The sequence below is a fragment of the Centruroides sculpturatus genome, unplaced genomic scaffold (assembly GCF_000671375.1).
Source record: "Centruroides sculpturatus isolate CEXI.00-Female unplaced genomic scaffold, Cexi_2.0 scaffold495, whole genome shotgun sequence".
NCBI lineage: Eukaryota > Metazoa > Arthropoda > Arachnida > Scorpiones > Buthidae > Centruroides > Centruroides sculpturatus.
The window spans coordinates 151,136-174,213 of NW_019384782.1; the positions used below are offsets into that span (position 1 = coordinate 151,136).

Genomic DNA, 23,078 nt, shown 5'->3' on the forward strand with positions numbered 1-23,078 from the left:
ATAAATGATACAATTTTTTAAAAAACACTACACTGTCAGTACATAAAAATTACAAGAAAGCATATTGAATTTCAAAACTAAATGAATTTTATCATAATTTTGTTTTTATTATAAAATTGAATACAAACTGTATTGCTTAGTTAAAAAAGAAAAGGGAAAAAGTGCAAATGGAAAATTGGTCAAAATCATTTTTCAGATTCCTCAGAAGAAAAACAAAACACCACATAAAACAGTAACATATAATTTTTTAAAAAAGATACGTTATTTATTTATTTTTTTTCAATTTTATAAGTTTATCTGTAATATAAACTTTTTTAGAGTTCAATTAATATATTTTATTTATCTATATTTTGAATTTCTGAATTTAGTTTATTCCAAAGTTCTATAGATATATAGAAGATTGACTTCCTGAGTGCAGAACAGTAATGGATTAGAAGTAACATGTTCTTTTAAAACTGTGTTCATAGTTCTCATATGATATATCTATAATATATAGTATTTCTGAAGAGTTCTCAGGCCTATACCTGTGCAGAAAGCATTCTATTAGTTACACTGTACAGTTTCTGGATGTTTAAAATAGTTTGTTCCTATTGTAAATTTATTTTATTATTTTTAACAGATGCTTTAGTGTCATGTATAAATTAATGTACATTATAAAAACGTCTTAATACATCCTATACATTGTAAGTTCACTATTAACTAATATATGGTTTTAAAACATGCACAAATTAATAGAATTTTGGAAATAATGGATGCTTCTTCCCTTATTAGTCCATTAAATCAAGGGCCTGCTGTATTCCATGATATCATTCATAATCTTGATTTAATGATATAAATCCATTTCTAAAATTTAAAGCAAAATTGTTATTTTTTATTTAAAGCAAATAAACTTTTGAGTAGATTAAAAATAGCTTATCAGGATGACAATTTAATTTTAATACAGTACTCCCAATAAGACCAAGACACATATGCAACATCAGCTTTTTTGCCTGATAAGAATAAAACCAGTGTTTATATTTGTTTATCATACTGTCAACATCGATAAACTCGTTATGTTAAATGAAATGGAATGTAGTGAGTGTGGTTTAAAATAGTCACAGACAAGGTTTAAATAGGTGCATTAAGATAAGTAAGCACATAAAGAACAACAACAGCAGTGACAATATTAAAGTACTGTATTTAAGTGCAGGTTGTGTTTACCTACTTCACAAAAAAGTTTTTTAATGTTGATGCTCCTAATATCAGTACATATTGTTCTATCAGAGACAGTATACTTAGCACATATAATTAAAATACAGGGTATATATACAGTACTGTATATTATTTATCTTTTTGCCTGTAAAAATCTCAATTGAATTCTAAATAGCAAACAGATTGGATGGACACTAAATGGCACACAAAAATTACGGCAAAACGTAAATACTGATACATTGATTAATTATTAATTCATCAAAAAACGATGCGGGTAGAAGAACGACAAAGAAAAATGAAACTTGTTATGAACGGAAGGGTGGACGAAGGTCGGTTTAGGCAGAGTTTGAATGTCGAGTTACGAAGGCGGTTTTGCTAGCCATTTCCAGGGGTGGGAAATGTGTTCAATATTCTAGCATTTATAATAATTATGATATAATGACTAACAAAAATCGATGTAGGGATTTGTCTGCTTTGTAGTTATCGAATAGATATAAGTTTTCAAACATTTTGTGCTTTTTTTCAATAAATGATTTATAAAGAAAATTACATTATTAAAAATTAGATGTAATTTTCATCTAAGCCTCCACAAAGCTATTAAGATCATGAATGCCAGAATACCGAATATCTTCTCACACTTCAAAGTGGCTGGCAAATCTCCCTCGTAACACGATCTTTGAACTTTCACCGCAATAAACGCAGTTGTAACAATTTTAAGTTTCTTTTTCGTTACTACTGTACTATGGTTCTTGCTGAATGAATGAATAACTCAGGAAAAGTTTATGGTTTTTTTGCTACCGTAAGCTTAATTCCAACAATAAGACAGAAGTTCAATAACATTAATATGTATGACGTAAATTATGATTGACAACTTGACCAGATTAAGCTTCTCTAACAGATAGAGTATTCTTAGGCTTTTTACAACCCGCCCTCTTCCCCCTTCCTATTTTCTGTATTTTTGACGCCTACGGTCAAAATTCATCTTCTGAAAGAGTATTTGAACCGATTCTTTGTTTTAGTTTAAAATATTTCGTATGTAATTAATTTTTTCAGAATATTGAAGCCGAGACTTTACGTTTTCGTAAGGTTGGTTATGGACGACGGCATCTGTTATTTAGAAGTAAATGTAATAGATGTCCTATTTGAAGGGTCTGGGGATAGTTAATACCCGTTAAGTAGAGCTGTCCGCTATTCGAGAGTGTCCGTTAATGGAAGTTTCACTGTATTATTTCTTGTTTACAGATCTGACAACTTTGGAATTGTAGAAGTTCGTAACCAGAAAATATTTCCAGAAGCATTTTTAGAGTGAGAAAATATCAACTTTTAAGTCGCCTTATATTTTATTTTCTTCATAATTCCACCTTATAATCTTATGAGTTAGAGCATTCCGTTTTAAACATTATCGGTTTTTTTTAAATGGAGAAATCATTTATAAATAAGATGTCTGTCTAAAAATTTAACTTATAGTAATTAGTAATTACGAATAAAGCATTCATAATTTGTAATTATGATCAGAATTACAAATTATGCAAAAAGAGTTTGGCGTCGTTTTCCGCAGCGGCATAATTTAGAACTAATGCTCGCTCAGGATCTAGAGTAGTGTTTCTCAACGGGGGTGATATCACCCCCATGTGGGCGTTTTTCCATGTTGAGGGAGCGATTAGTAACAATTTATATTTTGGGGTGCGAAAAACAATTTTCTGGGCAATATAGTAAAACATTATATTAAGAATAATTGGATATTTTATTCGTTATATCGTATAATAATTAAACAAATAACATTATACTAGTCACTAGTCTATTCAATGAAGTACAAATTTGGCATTAGCCTTGGCTCTTGACATCAGAATTTTGAAGTGAAGGGGACGATACTACGTAATGGTTTTATTGAAGGGGGCGACGATTCATTAGAGGTTGAGAACACTGATCTAGAGGCTTATACTATCAGTTTTGTCATAGATAGCACTACAATCGTAGAAAACGGGTTCAACTTCATTTTCTTAAAAGGGAATAATTTTAATTGGCTATTATAATTCTATGTCAAAACAAACAAATTTTATCTAAAACATTTTTTTCAAAATATACATTTATCAAGTGTTGTGTATTTGAAGTTTTACACGGCCTCCACACGGTACATGAACGAATCTATGGATATTTGTGAAGGTCCTTGAAAAAGGATTTTTAAAAAATGCTTAAAAATCATTAGGAATATATTATTTGGTGGAATCATTCTTTTTCACCAAATAATGGAATGACAAAAAATACTGCCAAAGGATGTTAAAGGTATTAAGCTTGTATACATAAAAAGGCGCAGTTGGTACAGTACATGTATGTTGTCATAAAGTACTGTGCCTTTTACCCCCAAGGTCTTAGATTTATAAGGTTGCCTCATACAGCCGATTTAGCCACTTCCTGCCAGATTCCGGATATACGTCATCCGTAGTCGAGCCCAAGGTCTAGCGACTGCTTCATTACTGTAAGCGAGGGAAGGAAATTTTGGAATTTAACTATTTTTTTTTAATTTGTCGAGCGTTTTTAGACTCATAATCTTCGAAGGTAAATATATCTATACTTATTGCTATTATTAAACATAATTATGTTGATAATTATATCGATAAAAATTGTTCGGAAGTAACAAAAGTGTTCCTAGAACAGTTTGATATTCTGTTGTAGTCTTTACTCTTCGTTCTGTAGAAATTACAGAATATGGTTACGGATAAAATATATTTATTAATAAAATACTTTAAAATACTAAGAATAGTTTTCTGCATGTATAAAAATAGTATCTGCTCAGTGAAATGACGACTACAAATAATAAGCTGGCCGGTAACAGGATGGTAACACTTAAGATAACCTGCGATGTAAAAGAATATTGTTTATTATTAATTAATATAACTTTTTAAAATATGCATATTTACGCAAATACCTAAATTTTATTATTATTATTTTTAGATGCCAGGAGCAACATGTGCTGTTGCAAATTGTGATAACAGCCATTGTAAAACAAAAGTCATTAGACAGGAAAGTCAGTTATTTTAGATTTCCTAAAGATCCAATAATAAGAAGAAAATGGATCCATAACTGTAAAAGAAAAGACAAATTTAATCCTGATTCTTGTCATGTTTGCTCTGATCATTTCACAGAAAATGATTTTGAAAGAAATTTAAAAGCTGAATTATTAGGTTTATTGGCAAGACCTAAACTAAAGAAAGCTTCACTACCAACAGTAAATTTAGGAAACATAGAAAATAAAAATATTAAGCAGTCAAATGAAAGAAAGAATAGTGTATTAAAAAGAAATAGAAAAAACCTGATAGAAAAACTTTTAGATGTAAATAAACAGGATAAAGGAGAAGAATCTTTTAACAAATGTAACAATTGTAAAACTTTAGAAGATCTTAATTTTAAATTAAAACATGAAAATTCTATTTTAAATATGAAGATTAAACATATTGAGATAAGAATGCAAGCAATCCAAAGAGATCTGAAATTTTGGAAAAGTAAAACTGTCATCCTTCAAAAAGAACATGAAAAATTGAAAAAAATAAATGAAAAAAATAAAAAAGATTTTGTTATATCAATATTGAAAGGTACCTTTACAGAAACACAAATATATAATCTGCTGGAGAGAAAAAAGAAAATTAAATGGAAGAAAGAAGATATGAATTTGGCATTTACTTTGAGATATTTAAGCATAAGATCATATTTATACTTAAGAAATCAAATGAATATCCCGTTACCTGCAGTTTCGACACTTCAACGATGGGCTTCAAAAATAAATCTTTGTCAAGGCATATTAAATGATGTTATAAACATCATGAAAATTAAAGGCTTTGAACTTTCAGAAGAAGAAAAACTTACAGTTCTTCAGTTTGATGAGATGAAGGTAAATACTGTATATACTGTACTCATATTGATAAAACCACATAATTCAATAATTATTTTAATTTTCTGTTTTAACATTTTACTGATATTTCAGGTAAAGCATATATATGAATATGATAAAGTGAGGGATAAAGTTATTGGACCCAATAATCAAGTTTTAGTAATGATGGCAAGAGGACTATTTGCATCATGGAAACAACCAGTTTACATGGATTTTGATGTTAAAATGAAAAAACAACTTTTATTTACTGTTATTTCAAAACTTTTTGATGCAGGATATACTGTTGTTGCTGTTGTTAGTGACTGCGGTGGACAAAATATAGGATTATGGAAGGAATTAGGGATAAATATATTCAATACTAAATTTATACATCCATCTAATGGAAATAATATATACTATTTTCCAGATGCACCTCATTTGTTAAAACTCATTAGAAATTGGTTTTTAGATACAGGTTTTCTAACTTCAGATCATACATTAATAAACAAAGACTCATTACAACAGTTACTTCAAATAGATTCCAATGAAATAAAAGTTTGCCATAAATTAAAAGAAGAGCATATTACATGTCAGAAATTTCAACGACAAAATGTTAGGTTAGCTTGTGAATTATTTTCTAATTCTACAGCTGTTGCTATTAAAAGATATATTAAAACTGAAAATGCCTTAGCAGCTTCTGAATTTATATCATCAATTAATGCATGGTTTGATGTTATGAATAGTTCAACACCCAATTTTCATTACAAAATTGATTATCCCTCCAAATGTGCTTATGGCATTAACATAACAGAACAAAATAATATACTTGATAATACTTACAGAATAATTGAAAGTATGAGATGTGTATCTAAAAAATCACTTCAAACATTTCAAAAAGGAATGCTTATATCTATTAAATCTATTAAAGATTTATTTTTCGACCTTAGTTCAAAATTTCCTAAATACCATTATATCTTAACATGTAAAGTAAATCAGGATTCTTTAGAAAATCTATTTTCACAGATTCGAACTAGAGGTGGTTTAAATGATCATCCTAGTCCACTTGAAGTAATATATAGAGTAAGAATGATAATTTTAGGCAAATCACCAGGAATATTGCAAAATAAATTAAACACAGAAGATCAGATAGCTGAAAATTATTTAATAAATGAAATGTTTGAAGAGGCAGATTTACTGCAAGAAGTTTCAGATATGTCTAGTTCTAAAGAACAAGGAATATCTGAAAATTCATGCAATGTAAATGATGATGATTTATGTGATATATCTCAGGAAAATGTAGAATTAAAAAATGATGAATTAGATGAATTAAAAAATGATGGATTACAATATTTAGCAGGGTGGATTGCAAGAAAATAAAAAAAAAATATCCAAATTTAGGAAGTGTCAGTCACCAAAATAAAAATGAACATAGTTATACAATGATGTCCCTTGTTCAGGATTTATCTTTTGGTGGACTGTCACAACCATCAGAAGATTTCTTTAATTTAGTTAAAAAAATGGAATCAATTTTTACAAAAACTGTTAAACTGCATTTGAAATGTAAAACGGTTTCATCTATTACATCATTAATTAAACAGACAATTAACTTGCCAGAAGACATTATATACACATACGTAAAGCAACGTGTATGGATTAGATTGAAATTTTTGAATAATTTAATTAAACATGATCGTTTCGCTGTGAAAAGAAAAGTAAATTGTAATAACAATAGAAAATTAAAAAAAGTTTGTACCTGATTTAATTAATTGTTTTTATGTAGCATTTAATTTGTACATATTGACATCAAAAATGTGTTTATAACATAAAAAATTGTTCTTTTGAAACTTAATTTGTATATATTAATATCAATAATATCGTTTTCGGTACACGAGTATTAAAAATTGAAAAATAGACCAATATTATTTTTAGTTCAAAAAAAAATATATAACAGTTTGACGATAGAAATTAAATTAATTTACTTATATATAAATCACCTACGTAGGATTTACCAAAATTAATCGTTTTAAGAAACTATTGTTGTTATAAAATCATAAAATAGATAAAATAGATTTCATTTACAAAGTAGAAAAACTCATTTTAACTTCAACTTTACACGTAAAAATTACGAAGATTTGCTCAATATTCCGGATTTTTCTTATTTATAATCAATTTTTATTTTTATTTAATTAAGTAAGTATCGTAATTAATAAAATATTAGCGTGTAATTAAAGCTACGAGCCTCTGATCGGTAACGTTTCTACCATAAGGACATAGTAAGATGTTTCGTTTTCGACTACGAGTGACGTCAAATAAGCAACCAATGAGAAGCGTTTCTTCTCTATGAGGCAACCTGATAATCTAAGACCTTGTTTTACCCCAGAAACTCTGGATTTCTGATTGATGTGGAGAAGTAGAGAAAGAGGTATAAATTTGTATTAAGTGAATGGAAACTTTTCGAAAGTCGTGTGATAAACTTTAGTCAATATTGCCCGATGTTGTTTAAAAAATTTATTGAAGAAAACTACAAGTTTTGTAAGTTTTCGCAATGATAGGTAAAAAAACATCATCTATTTGACATATTCTGTTCTTGTGATTTTTATCATCTTTTAATAAAGATTTTTACTACCCATATGGTAGTAAAAATTTGAACATTATTACTTCATTACAGACACTCACTCTGGTATTTTAAAACAAAAAGTATTCACATTCTAGGTTTTTCCCATGTCAGGAAAAATTTTGTGTTTATTAAGATCATCTGCCGGCAAAGAATAACTTTCGGAGAAGCAGTCTCACCTAGCAGTATCTCTGACTCACAGAGATATCAGCAATGCTATTGCAAAATAAAATGCAAGTGTCGCTCGCTGATAAATAGTTCAAAATGCCATACTAGTTTGTTTTTTAAACTCTTTCCGCCCTGTGGGCCTTTTCCTTTTGTAAGTCTATTATGGATTCGGCCAGCCTACAATGAGGAAGCCGGGTGATGAGGGACAGGGCCTGACATATCTGGGCGGACTACCTATCAAAAAATTCCTGGTGATTATTCAACCCATCCGTATTCGATCCCAGGTCCCCCAGAGCGGTAGGTTGCCACCTTGACTGCTCGGCCATCCGGCCTAAGCCATACTAGTTTCAGTTGCAACAATAGATCTAAATAATTTTTAAAATGTTCAAAATAAAAACTTTTTAAGCTAAATTGGTATTATATAATCTTGCGTATCGATAGTTGCATGACAGCGTTACTAATGAGAATGTCCGGGAAAAGTGATACAATACGGTAAATATTCTGCGCATTCACAATGTATCCCGAATGAAACTGGGAATTTACGTTAATGGTCAGTCGATAACTTTCTTGCCCTACAATGTTGAATGTGCCTTTAACGTTATAAACCAGCTTTTAACACCATCGGTTATCTTGTCGTCTCGTATCAGCTAGTTGGGGCAAAAACTGTACGCCAGGGGTGGCCAACAGTTTTTGCCCCCGGGCCGAATTGGAAAGAAAAGTTTTTTCACGGGCCGAACCAGAGGCTGCCCTAGGAAGATTTTGAGCGAGATCTCATTGTGGTATCACCCCGTAGAGACTAAATTGTGCATAGAGATTACAGATACATTTTTCACATTACCATGCTTTATCAACGTTCTACGCTGTACTTAAGAGATTTGTAATGGAGCGTTAACTCTAAATGCACACTGAGTTGTTGACCTTTTTTTTAGGCGTCATACTTTTTCATCGAGCTATTCGGACTTGAATAGCTAATATTAAAAGATTAATCGCGGGCCACATAAATTCATTAGACGGGCCGAATCTGGCCCACGGGCGATGTTATATCGCCTCGTGGTAAAATGTGACGTAATTGTCATGTAGTAGTAGTTGTATGCGTTTATAATGGTCGTTATGGCAGGGAATAATGACTTCCGGGAGGTCTCTTAAGGGTAACTGACACTATTCAGGCGTTTCAGACATGGAGAAAACCCAGAAAACTCCATGTGGCCAGCCCGTCCTGGCAAGGCGCGAACCCATGACCACCAGTGTTCAGGGAACAGAGCCGCTTGGCCACTGGTAGTCCAACCATCAGTATTAGTCTAGTATGTCTCCATCTGAGAAAAATCTAATCACTATGGTAGACTGTCTCTACATTAACATTTTTTTTACAAAAAATACAAAAGAAAAAAAACGTCAAAAATACATCAAATCAGAGGAAACTAGCAAGCTATATTAAAATATCATTGAATGGCAAGTCAATGTGCATATTTTTCTCCCCAACACGCACAATTTTACACCAATATAATAAATTTTTATTTTTGTTTAATTTTTTCTTTTTTTAAATAAAAATAACGGCCGATAGTGTCGCCAGAAGTTTATCGGTCTTTATTATAAAAAATGAAAAATAAAATTTTTTTAAAAAAGTTCTAATGTAGAGTCTACTGTAGGGATTAGATTTTTCTCATGTGGAGACATACTACGCTAATACTAACACCATCTTTATTTCCATATCCATATACGCGTTTCGGGAGCTTTACCTCCCCTCACAGGTATGGTAAATTTAGTTTTTTGGAACATCCTTATACTTAGAGTTATTTTCAAAAAAGTTTAACCATCGAATGGCAATACGATTGTCTATGAAAGTTTACAATGGTTCTTTTGGTCCCAAATCGTTTCGGAACTGGACCATTCTAACCCGTTTTTCTGGGCTGAGCGGTCAAGGTGGCAGCCTACCGCTCTGGGGGACCCGGGATCGAATCCGGATGGGTCGAGAAATCCCCAAGAATTTTTCGGGGAATGGTCCGACCGGATATATCGACCCGGTCGCCCCATTGTCGGCCTGGCCGAACCCATAATGGGCTTGCTAAAAAGAGGCCCTCTTAGTGCCCACGGGGCGGAGAGTTTTAAAAAACCCTTTCCTTGTTTAAAACTTAAATAAATTGTGTCAGATTTATTTATAGTTTTAAAAACTGTATCTAATTCATTCTACTGAGAACGAATTTCTAAAAACGTTATATTCATCATATAACAAAAATATTAGTTGATCGCCCCATTTTGGGCCTATCTGAACTAATGACGAGCATTGAAAAGCCTTAGTGCCCACAGGGCGGAAAAATTTTTAAAAAGAACCTTTAATTTTAATTTATTGAATAGAAGAAATTGAACAGGCCGCCGCTCTGGCAGACTGGGATCGAATCCGGACAGGTGATCGATCCAAATATTGTGCAGCACGGCGATTGCTTCGAAATAAAATCAATCAATAAAGAAAACAGAGAAACGATTGTAAAAAAGGTGCACACAAAAATTTGTTAAGTTACTATTTGCGTCTTTACAAGTCGTTGCTTTTTAAGACCTATTCCAATTACTTTTTGGACGACGTACAACACTAAAAATTGTCCCGTTTAATGTCCTAATGGCAATAATCCCATTATATATATAGTAATTGTTTTGTCTAATCCAGATGTTATTTTTATTATTGTTTTTATATAAAATTGTTTTATATCACTCAAATTTGTTACATATATAAAATTTTCAACCTTTAAAATTATTATTTATTCCTTAAATTATTACATTTGCTGAAAGTATTTGTATCAGATTAAGGAGATCATTTTATATTTATAGTAGATCATCAGTGAGGTGTTTAAATTACGAATGCGAATACGAGTGAATTATGTAAAAAGAATGAAACACAAATTTAAAATATTGAAAAGTATTTTAAAGATTTATTTAATCGTTTAAACTTTTTTTTATTCATACGACTATAATATAGCCTACGTTATGGAAATACACATTTGCACAAAGCAATAAGGACAGAGAACTCGTTGCTTGTTGGAATAATTCGCCATATCTACATCTAATGTGCTGTTTCACTTCTCATGTGTGATACGATTAGTGATGTAGCACTGACAGGAATCGAATAGTGACAAATTAGCATTTCACAATTTTTATTCATGCAATTCGTGTACGCAAGATGTCCTTTCGTACTAAATCAGTCATGCTCTAGTTTGTGTAATTGACTTTTTTCAGTACGGGCATTGTTTTTGAGATAGTAGAGTTAACTTCCGAATTTTACAGCCAGGGGCGCTGCAAGCGATTTCGTCTTGTAGCACTTAATCACATACAAAACTAACTACAGTATATGCGTTCGTCAGTTGCTTGGGTGTACTGTATAAGGACTTTACTATGCATCCTATATACTACTATTGAAAATTCAAAAAAATAAAAATGTCTAAGATATTATTATACTCAGCTAGTTGGGGCAAAAACTGTACGCCAGGGGTGGCCAACAGTTTTTGCCCCCGGGCCGAATTGGAAAGAAAAGTTTTTTCACGGGCCGAACCAGAGGCTGCCCTAGGAAGATTTTGAGCGAGATCTCATTGTNTAATTTTATTTATCTAACATATAAGGTCTATCATATTCAAGAATATTAATAAATTAGTTAAGATCATCGGTTACGCTTTTACAAATTTGAAATTTATCCTATAGGAAGTGTATTGTACAGTACAGTACTTAGTATACAAGTTGATTTTTCTCATAAAAATACAACATGTTTAGTCAGTAGCTAATAAAGTTACAAAGATGATTGGTGGAATACTTACTTCATCGTATTGCCAACGTTCTGACGAAATTAATCCTTGTGGACTCGTTATGGCAATACTTGGCAATTCACACTCTTATGAGATCAACTAAACTGTTAATTAGAATAGCATAGGGTCTGCGGCTTATCGATCTTCGTGTTTTTATTTCTTATAAAGACCGAGTTTTCTTTTTTTTAACTTTAAGTAATTAAAATTGATCTCTCTATCTATTTCTGATGTTAGAACTGTTACATTTTCTAACTTCTTACTTAAAATTCTTTAAAATAACCTCTTTCACAATTATGTTCAAAAAGAATAACAGTAATATATTTTTTTAAATTTCAACTAACAGTAAGAGAAAATGAGATATTTCTCCAGTTATAAATAAATCAGTTTTAGTAGATTAAAATACACTCAAGTCTAATCAGACTTAAAAAAAATACATAAAGTCAATCCATAAAATATCTCATTCAAAACAAGAAAAAGAAAAAAAAACAAAAAAAAAAATTTATGTTTAACAATTTCTTCACACAATTTTTCTTCTTCAATTGGTTCCCTGTATGTTTTGTATCCTTTAGTTCAACATTTCCCAAATGGAATTTTTTAAACCACATTTGACACGTTCGAAATTTGGGAGCATCTTCCCCATACACATTACAACTTTTTTCTTTTTTTATTTTATTGTTTGTATGGCATTATATTCTCTTCGAAACTCAAAGCATAATATGACTGATATGCTTTTCATTGGAAGACATTTCAACTTGATTTTATTCAAACAAAATATGAACTAAAAAAGTTTAAGATAAGCTTCTAAACAAAGAATACAATCTCACATTCACAATGTGTTACTAACGTGAAGAAAATCCCAAAAACTCCATGTGGACAGACCGTTGGCAAAGCATGAGCCCACGACCACCAGTGTTCAGTGGTTTTTTTCCACTTGGGACTCTGGTGGGCCGGAGGACACTTGAAGGAATGGCTAGATCATCTGAGGAAAAGATAAGCGATGTCATATATTGATCAAACAATGAAAGGCAGCTGGTCAAGACAAACTTGAGTTGGATCAATCGAAATGGGCTGATCAAAACCGACCTATCCTTCTTTCTGGAACTTTACTCTTTATCTTTGGATATGTGATCCCATTGAGCAACGATTTTTCTTGATCTGTCCCTCAGAACGTGTCCTCCTCCTTCTGGAGCCCCGTAAAATGTAAACTAAATTTTATTAAAAATTTTATAAAACGTGCGAAGATTAATTTTTTTTAGCGATCTAAGCAAGGCCAAGGAAAAGTGTCATATGAAAAGTATTATGAAAGATAACTTCTGCAAAATACCCTGCTCTTCTCACAATTCTGACGATACCTCAATACAAAATAAAAGCGTTATAAAAAAAAACACTGTTATAACTTACTAGAAAGAGTGCAATCTTATAAAAGCAATTTGGACGTAATTCCATCATTTCTACACATGGTATCTATGGTTCATGAGGTTTTAAAGGTGGGTTGAGTTTTGCTGGATGTCTGAAGAGGGATGGGGAGTTATGGAAACTTAAACAAACTGGAACAAAGGAAGGAGTAAAAACTTCAAGAAAAATGTGGACATAATTTATGGACAGTCAATGACTAGGCCTATTGTAAATATTGGAATAATTAAAGTTGATTTGTGTAAATCAATGAAACAATTTGAATTATGCCAGAGATTTATTAATAAAATTAAAAGTTAAAACTAAGAAATTTTCTTTATAAATCATTAAATCATTGAGATAAATAATATTTCAAATTCATCAATTTTCGAATGATTCATTTAAATCGTTCTAAAATTCAGATTCAAAATGATTTGAATTGAAATAAAATTTACTTTGAAAATTATTGAATGCTATCTTATCTAATGTTGTAAACTTTTCTAAAAATCAGTTGGACTACTCATTACAAAATTGTTCTGAAAAGAATCGTTTTGTTACTAGATACAAAAATCTAGCAAATCAATTCCCTATTATGAAAGAAATTCATTGATAAAAATATCTTTTGAGTAATCTTCTCTTCTGTTCTTTCTTAACTTAGATCTTCTTTACCTTCTCTGTTAATTTGATCAATTTCTTTTCATGCTTCTGCCAGCATTTATTTTTGATCTCCCCTTCTTTCTCAATCTGCTGCATTTTTTAATTTTCCAGCGTCCTTCATGTTGATCCATTCAACTGATGTGATTATGATCAGAGGCAGACATGATATTCAAATTAATATCCAGTTCTGCTCCAGATCTTCATCAGTTTTGGAGGAGTTTCCTCCATTCTGAATGATTGAGATCTTTTTTGTTATCTTGTTGCTAGAAGAAATGATCATAACATAGAACAAAGCAGCAGCAAATTTGATATTCTCGAATAATGCTTAAAAAGTTATTGCATTCTTTTTTCAAATATTTTAAATTCAAATTTAAACATAATTAATTAGACAAAACTTTTAATTTAATTCATAGTTTTCATATTTGAAAAGTTTCTGTGCTTTTTAATTATAATTTGATAAAGGCAGATGCCAACATTAAAAAAACACACCCCCTTTATCAAGTCACTAAAACAAGGATTTATTCTAGCCACAAATCTTTTATCAAGAAAATTGAGTTTATAAATGATTGATTTGACCGACTATTGATACAAACTTTTATATAATCACACAAAATCATGTTACTTCATCACTTATTTATTTGTCTTAGAACAGACAAGTAAAACTAGAAAAAAAAATTTATTGACATCTATTTTCTCTAATAATTTCTAATATAGAAATATTTTTGAAATACTAAACTTATATTTTTATCAAGAAACATTTTCATTGTGAAAGTTTGAAAATAATTTTTGTTGAATACAGTTATACATTAAAAATATTTTAAAGATATGTGCTAGGCTATATCATTAAACTTTACAAATAATTTTATAGTATGACAGACAATAATTAATAAAAATAAAAATTCTTACTATGATTAATTATAAAATAGCATATGAATCGTAATCATCAGCTGACATGTAGAGTTGAGCTTAATGATTTTAAACTGATAACCCTTCGCTGTGGATAAGGTCTCATCCATTCTGGAAGTCTTCTATTACAGCTCGCAAAAATTGTTATAACAATTACAATTCCCAACATAATAAAGCATAAAGTTAATGAAGGACCTTCATTCTTTAAAAATAAATACAAATCATAATTAAATTTGATTAAACAATAAATAAATATATATTATATCTTAAATATAAAAATATTAAGAAGTTCTTATTTATAAATATAATTATTGTATTGTTTATTTACTTCAGTATTTAAAGAATTTTTCACTTGTCTTTCTTTCCACTCAATGAGATATTGAAATAGTTGTTCATAAAGTGGATGAATACTTGCCAAACTTTCCTATAAATTATTAATGTATATTTTATGCTTTACAATTACTTAATAATATATAATATTATATAAGTTAATATCAAACATACTTCCAAAATATCACTTGGTGGATTAAATAGGTCAAAGCATTGCATTCCAGGTTTGTCTCCTTCACCCCATAATTCAATTGCATAAGAAAATGGAATCTATTTTCATTAAAAAAAAATATATATATATATATTTATTNNNAAATATTAAATAAATATATGTAAATATATATATATATATTTTATAATCAATACCTTTCTAATACCAGCCATATAATCAAATACTGTACCATCTGCAGGATAATTTACAATTTGAGCTGCTTGGCCATATGCAAATTGAGGAGTCATTACTTCTGACATACGTTTTGCTAAGTCCATCATATTTCTTAAATTTTCAGGCTTGCGATTTATTTTCTTTGATACCGAATCTAAAATATATTATAAAAGTACATGTATCACGAACATTCATAACTTATACAAGAAATACTATGTAAATACAAATTTCTAAATATTTCAGTAACAAAATTAACAAGCAAAAATTTTTGTGACATCATCACAATGCCAGGCTGCAATTTGTAATCATATTTTTAATTTATTTAATTTAAAATATTTTTTATGATCTCAGTCTGAACGAGTAGTGTCTTTTCCCTGTAAATCATACTTTTCCTGATAACAACAGAGTCATGCCAGTCATCTACGTAACTCTGTTCTGGGAAAATTTTTTATATATTTATATAGTAAAATCATTTTATATCTATACATTTAAAAATTACATTGTTATTTTGTATTAAATTTAATAATTAGAATTAAATTATTGATTTACAATATTCTAAAACAAAAGATCAATCCAGAGCAGCACTAACAACTGATTACCATGCAGCAGCATTGCCAATTACATTACCCAGATCCTGGGCTGGTTTTGCACTGTTTTTCCTTAATGCTACAGATATTTGGCCGCCCCTATCATTGCCGATTTCAAGCAAATTCATAACTTAACACAACCCATGAGAGCCTACTGGTATGTTTCATGACAGTTTCATATACTTGATAAGGATTAAAAAATCTATATATAAATCTATATAAAAATATTAAAAAATCTATATAAAAATATTTGATATACTGTATATTTATTTTAATTTTATTCAAATCAAGCTGCCCTGTACGTAACGAGTGTTTTTGCTCAAAGTTATATTTTAGCATCTCCTAAAAATAAAATTTGCAAATTAAAATGAAACTAATTTAACCCCTTCTGGGCTCTTCTTCAGGTGAAATAGCTGGATCGCTTTCAAACATAGCGCGTGACGGAATAAGCGAACAAAAAGAATGATTCAAACTCAACAGAGTTCGGATTTATTCAAATTTCGTTTTTATGGTGTTCGATCCAGCTATTTCACCTGAAGAAGAGCCCAGAAGGGGTTAAGAAAACGTTCGTCTATGATAGATTAATTGGATACACATCAGTTATAGGTTCATGTAAGTCGTATTTATTTCATTCAACCCAGTGTGCAGTTGCTATTTTATAATCTCTGGAAAATGTTCCTGATTATCATATATGTAAAAAGACATTACAAATGATGGCTTTTTCATTCAAGATACATTATAAATGTAACTCATCCACATCTGTAATGTTAAAGTGCAAATCTTGACCCTTAATATCACCATGACCAATGAACCAATTTGGATAAAATTTAAAATATTTAGTGTCCCTGATGAGTACTATGGACATCTTAAATTTTCAATAAATTCATTGGATTGTTTTGGACTTATGTAATCAGAATTTTGTCACCCAGATTTAAGAAAGAGAATAGTGACACCAAGCTGCCAAACAGTCTAGAAAGAGTTATATATATGTTTAATAGCTTGTTTGATAGCTCACCACCTCCTATTTTTCTCTTTTGACAGTTTTATTTAAAAATATTGAGTATTTATAATATCTCATTTTTTAAAATTTGGCATATTATTAGTTAATCAGTTATCATATCACATGATGTTCTGCAGACTGTCACATGAATGTAAGATGAATATAGAATTATCATAAAAACTATTCTATTATGAAGTTATTGATGATTAAAAAATACTTGAAAACCCATTTAAAAAACTGGTAGAACCAGCTTGAAAAGTAAAGCTCAGAAAAAACATCTAAATAAAGGAAACTTTTGAAAGTTATAGCATAAGAACACTGAAACCAGATCTGACAGTAGGACTCAACATGTATATAAAGTGCATATTATTCAGACTACAGTTATAAAAAGTTTTGAATGAAGCATAATAATAATCAGGATAACCACGATAATAAATTTTGACAGTAAAGTTTCTTCACTAATATTGTTCAAACGTGCTCTAATGTTCAGCCAAATTATTGTAAGTGAAACAATTTTAAGGCACAAAGTAAAGTTCAAAGCCTTTTTCTGTGATGATGCTTGTTTTCCAGATTTATTATCAAGGTAAATTGCTTCATCTAAAACTTCTTGTAGTTGTAGGCTGTGTATTGTGCACTTTATGTACATGTTGAGTCCTGTCAAATCTGGTTCCAGTATTCTTATGCCATAACATTCAAAAGTTTTCTTTATTTAGATGCTTTTTCTGAGCTTTATTTTTCAAGCTGATTCCACCGGATTTTTTTATGGGATGTGTTTAATATGTTTGCATCAACTTATAAAATCAAAAGTTAATATAAGCAGCATTCATTACTCATTTATTTTTCTATTTTTATGACTTTATGATTTTATATATAAAATTATAATCATAAAAATTATATAGTTATATAAATAAAATCATAAAGTCATATAGGTGTGTGTGATTTATGTTAAAAATATTATAAATAGAGATTTAGTATAAAATCGCTGTTTATAATATTACAATAAAAATTTAAACAATAAGACAATTATCAGATCTTGGATATTTGTTTTACAATAATTCTTTGATAATTTAAAGTAAATCAATCACTTGAGGAAATTCCATTTGTTTTTATTATATAGTTATTTTTAATATTTTTTTTAATATTCATACAATAAATTCTTACCTGCAAAAGGTAAATAAATTTCTCTTATTCCTGAATGAAATGATATAAAAGCATCAAATTTATGTTTTCGAGTCAATTCAATTAAGATCTGACATTCTGGTTCTGTAAAAATAAATTATTTCAAACTGAAAATTTATCTTATTTTATTAATCTTATAATATAATCAAGATGGGTTGATAATGATAATAATAATGATAATAAACATAATCAAGTAGCAAATATAATACACCAAGAGCTTGCAAAGAAACACAAATTATTAGAAATGCACAAACCATACTACAAATATCCACCGAGTATTGGAAAACAACATGCACAAACTGTACTACAACAGAGCCATAATCACAGATAAAACAATTTACCACAACAGACCAGACATCACACTCATTGACAAACACAATAAAATCACATACATTATAGACATAGCCATTCCAAACACTCACAATATACAAAACACATGCACTGAAAAAATTAGCAAGTACACAGAACTCGCTCAAGAAATAAGGCATCTGTGAAGGATGGATAGGGTGCTTATTGTACCTGTCGTTCTCTCCTGTACAGGTGTGATACCACACACACTACACAAAAGCCTGGGAACATTACAATTGAAGAGAAATACATACATCACACCACAGAAAACCACTATATTGAATACATGCCATATTGTTAGGAAATTCCTGAATACAGACACAGACACACTTATTTAATTTTAGTTCTTGTTTGCTATGCCTTGACTCTGGTCTGGCATAGTACACAGCCACCGGTGTGTACCGAGTATAACCCACTAAACCCAACATGATAATAATAATAAGTGCAGAGCCCAAACAGTTAGGAGTTGAAAGTTGAAATTTGGTACACAGTTAGGGAACGGTATGAGAACGTACACTAAGAAGGGATTTTTTGAAATTCCCCCATGGGGGAGAGGGACAGGATTAAAGCTTACCGTAAAGAACTTGGCTTCTATTATACTATTTTAGATGTGGTTTTTTGCGGTTTTGATTGTGTTTTAATAGGGTATGCCAAGAGAATGCACATTAAGAAGGGATTTTTAAAAATTCCCACTACAGGGGAGAGGGAGTGAGTTAAGGATTACCTCGAAGAACTTAGCTTCTACTGTACTATTTTAGATGCCTTTCTTGCATTTATGCGTGAAATCGAACATATTTTTAGACCCTTCTAAAAATTCTCAACGATATTTAGTGTTCCATTGTATATAAAGTTGACATGGGGAGTGCATGCACATAAGTTTGCTTTATTCGAACTCCATTTAATGTTTGACTTTATATTCAAATTTATATTTATGAATGAAGATCCAGCTTATTTTTCAAATTTAGTAAACCTGAAGAAGAACCCAGAAAGAGTTATGAAAACTTTTATTATTCATCACTTAGTTGTAGTATGTACCAGTTAGTGGTTGCAGTGAGTCTTAACCCCTTAAAAATTTGAGAAAAGAAAATTGAGCTTAAAAATTCCAAAACTGAATATGTCTGAATTATTGTTAGAAATTATTTTTTATTAAATCAAATTTAATATTCTATGCACAATTTAATAAAATTTTATTACACATTTTACAGAGTTCTCTTAAATATTAGATCATTGCTTCTTAAATAAAACATTGGAAATACACATATTTCTGTACACAATCAGGCTATGAAAGTATCTTTGGAAAATCTGTTACTTATCAGTAATCTTTCAAATACCACTTTTCCGACTAATTAAATTTTTATTATTTGTAAAAGTATATTCATACCTTTTGAACAGATCTCAAGTTATCCTTTACAATGTTCTACATTTTGATCAATGATGTAATAAAGTAATGTATATTAAGTGTTGTCTATAAAACTTCTTAGTTTACTGTAAAATCTTGCATAATTCAATCATAGTAAACAAACAGACTTGCTTTTAATAACTTTTTAATATCTTTATTGATATTTATTGTATTTTTGTTCATAAAGTAACTGATTTAGTAAATCGCTCAATCATCTGCACACAACACTGTGCAGCAGCAAAACTAAACTTTTTTTGCTGCTGTCAGGGCCCGCTTTAGGGGTGGACAACCCAGACATTTGTCTGGGGCAGCAAATCTAAAGGGCAGCATTTTGTTTGTAAATGTGACAAAATATTTGTAAGTTAAATACTTAATTAATCGAAATTTATATTTGCCGATTTTTTTCTGTGGCTAAAATTACCATGCAATTTACATTTCGTATTTATTATTTTTGCCTAAAAGCTAAGAAAATATTAGCATTCCTTAATTCTGAAGAAAACAATCATAAAAGAGGGCTTTTGAGCAAAAAGGAAAGCATAAGCAACAATGTTAAATTTTGTCTCAAACCTTACTGTCACCTTAAGAATACTGCTGATCATACTAATAACTGTAGCTAATGGGGGAAAGGAGTTTCTCTAAATAAAAATTAATTAAAAACTTTTTACGTTCCACTACCATGCAAAATCATCTTAATTAATAGTTTGGTCAATTTGGCAATTGCACTTGAAACTGCTGATCAAGTAAACTTAAAAGAATTAGTAAAAATGTTTGCAGAACTAAAAGTGAGAAAAAAGTTTCTTTTGATTTTAGTATAGTTGATGTACTTTTGTTTAGTTTTTATAGGATATAAGTGTTTTGTTTGATTGTACAATAATACATTTTTGTAATATCATTAAAAATGCATCTAGTTAACAATTTGTAACTAGGTACAGGTATATTTTAATTTTTACTGTTTTGGACTACTTGATTGTTAATTTTATATTACATGACTGTATGATAGTTTGGGATAGCTTTTTTCCTATTTGACTTGTCACCAACTAATGTTGGTATCTGGACTGTAAAGTACTGATTTTTTTTGTAGGTTAATTGTTTTGTTCTGTTGTCTGAAATAGATTTTTTTCATTCCGAATATTGTGATTCTCTAAATAAATAACAGAATTTACAAAATAGCCTACCTGAAAATGCTTGAGAACCTCTTAATTCTTCTGTTCCTTTCTGAGCTGAACTGCCTTCTCCTCCATAATTCCAATCAAAATTACGATTTATATCAACACCAGTACTGGTTCCTCTCCAACAATAATTTTGTGTTTTTTCCACATAATGTCTTCCATCTGGATTCATTAAAGCAACTATAAAAAGATCTACTTTGGAAAAAATATGACGACTAAAATTTTCTTCTGGACTATTTCTTGGTGATGATAAACCTTGTGTTAAGTTAGTAAGAAAATAAAAAAGACTTTCAATAGGAAAGAACTCTCGAGCATGTTCGCCATACGATAATAAAACTTTAACTTTCGGCAACATATAGAATGGTTTATTCATGAAAGCTGTTCTACTGTCAGAAAAATTTGCTATGTGTAAAAGGAGTTGAGAAAAACCTTCTCTTGATTTAAAGGAATCATCTAAATGAATATATTGAGGATTTCTCTCTACAATTTCATTCAAGTGAGTATATATTTGACTCATATTATGATAATGATTGTAATCAGGAAGATATTTTTCTTTTCTTGGAGATATTCCATTATCAGCTACATGTGGAACAAACAAAGTATAAAATACTAAACATAAATATATACTGCTGAAATACAATCCAGGTTTCATTATCTAGATTCAGTACAATTCTTGTTGATTACAGTGAATAAAACTGAGACTTTAAAATTATTCATTGGAGGTCTTGTTTCTTTTCATTGAATAGTTTCAGTTTTAAAATATATAGTTGTATTCAATTAGTCTATAAAAAGAAAAAAAAATTAATAAATTTATAATTGTAATTTATATTTTATATACTTTTTATTTAAGTTATTACTAGACATGGATGTTTGAAAGATTAATATTTTAATATTTCATTGAAACTTTGTATTCATTAATGTCATTTGCATTTTTTAAACTTTCTAAAATACATATTCTTATAAACTAAATTAAATTAAAAATCCTCTAAATTTAATTACATTTCAGGAATATATATTGAAATATATTTATAAATTAATATATTTATTTTTATAATCCTTTTTGTTATATTGGGAAATATTTTTAACCAGTTGTCAGATAATGATTTGTCTCATTCAGGTACTCAGCTGGTATATACAATGTGGTTTAGCCATTTTCAATATTTGTTTTAAGATGTTATTGTATGTTTTATTCTATTATTATTATTATTTTGTATATTTTCTCAACATGCAGGATGCATTGACATGAAAAAATACTGAAAGACCTAGCATATAAACTCATATGTAAATACTGTTTCATACTTAAAACAGTCACTAGTGCAGTGAACCAATTGTTAAATACTTGAATCCCACCACTGTAAACTTTGTTGACAATATAATTCACATCATATATGCATTTTTTGTACTTTTCTGTTAAAAATAAAAACATTAATTTTAAACATTGAATTTTAAAACTGTTTCATTTTTTTGTTTTACTTTTGCATGTCATTCAGTATAACAGGAAGCATATTTCACAGGGGCAGATCACACACAGGATTGCTCCCGGACCTATGGACCTATGGTTCCTTTTGCAGTTTTCATTCCTTACGGGAACAACCTACAATCTTAACAAGAAGCCAACAATGCCCAGCAGAGAGAAAACAGCACCTCTTTCTTGGTATAACAACTGTTATCCTAAATCTTTAATTAGTATTAAAATTACCTTTATTTCACTTGATAACATTTCACTTCATTGGATATAACTGAAAAGAAAAAATAATCATTTTTTTACCTCCACAACTAATAAAAATAAACCTGAGTTATGTTTTTCACTAACCATAAATAAATATTAATTTATAATAATTATTATTATTTGTTTTAAAAATTTAAAAATTGAATTAAATATATTTGAAATTATATACTAAATAAATATTAAAACCCCGAATGTATTTACTTAAGAATTTCTATTTTTTCCTCATAATCGATACAGTAAAAGCGTATATTGTCAAAGTAGTAAACCGAAATACGAGCCATACGTTTGGTTTCCAAAACAAAATTATAATTCATCTAAGAACCGCTAGGGGCGCAAATGTCGTGTTTATTACAACAATTTACGGAGAACTTTGG

General features: G+C 29.7%; 1 protein-coding gene across 3 annotated transcripts; it reads right to left on the reverse strand.

The window, feature by feature from the left end:
• Positions 1–334: 334 nt before the first annotated feature.
• On the reverse strand, positions 335–23,033 carry LOC111629215 (zinc carboxypeptidase A 1-like). 3 transcript variants are annotated; one of them, XM_023373096.1, is made up of 9 exons: positions 22,906–23,033; positions 22,675–22,714; positions 20,982–21,757; positions 18,042–18,143; positions 15,275–15,447; positions 15,083–15,178; positions 14,907–15,002; positions 14,579–14,780; positions 335–843 (listed from the first exon to the last, which is right to left on the reverse strand). In XM_023373096.1, the coding sequence occupies exons 3-8, from the start codon at positions 21,625–21,627 to the stop codon at positions 14,616–14,618; spliced, it is 1,278 nt and encodes a 425-aa protein (XP_023228864.1). In that variant the 5' UTR covers positions 21,628–21,757; positions 22,675–22,714; positions 22,906–23,033; the 3' UTR covers positions 335–843; positions 14,579–14,615. The 3 variants fall into 3 exon arrangements, with proteins under 3 accessions (XP_023228864.1, XP_023228862.1, XP_023228863.1); XM_023373094.1 differs by lacking the exon at positions 335–843 and adding an exon at positions 10,088–11,236; XM_023373095.1 differs by lacking the exon at positions 335–843 and adding an exon at positions 11,822–13,935.
• Positions 23,034–23,078: the final 45 nt, after the last annotated feature.

Bases quoted from the DNA above. Each gene is read 5' to 3' on its own strand.
- LOC111629215 (XM_023373096.1), bottom strand. From the start codon at position 21,627: ATGAAACCTGGATTGTATTTCAGCAGTATATATTTATGTTTAGTATTT. The intron at 15,003-15,082 runs GTATGTTTGATA...AATAATTTATAG, and splicing joins CACCAAGTGATATTTTGGAA to GAAAGTTTGGCAAGTATTCA. The intron at 14,781-14,906 runs GTAAATAAACAA...TTATTTTTAAAG, and splicing joins AAAATTCTTTAAATACTGAA to AATGAAGGTCCTTCATTAAC.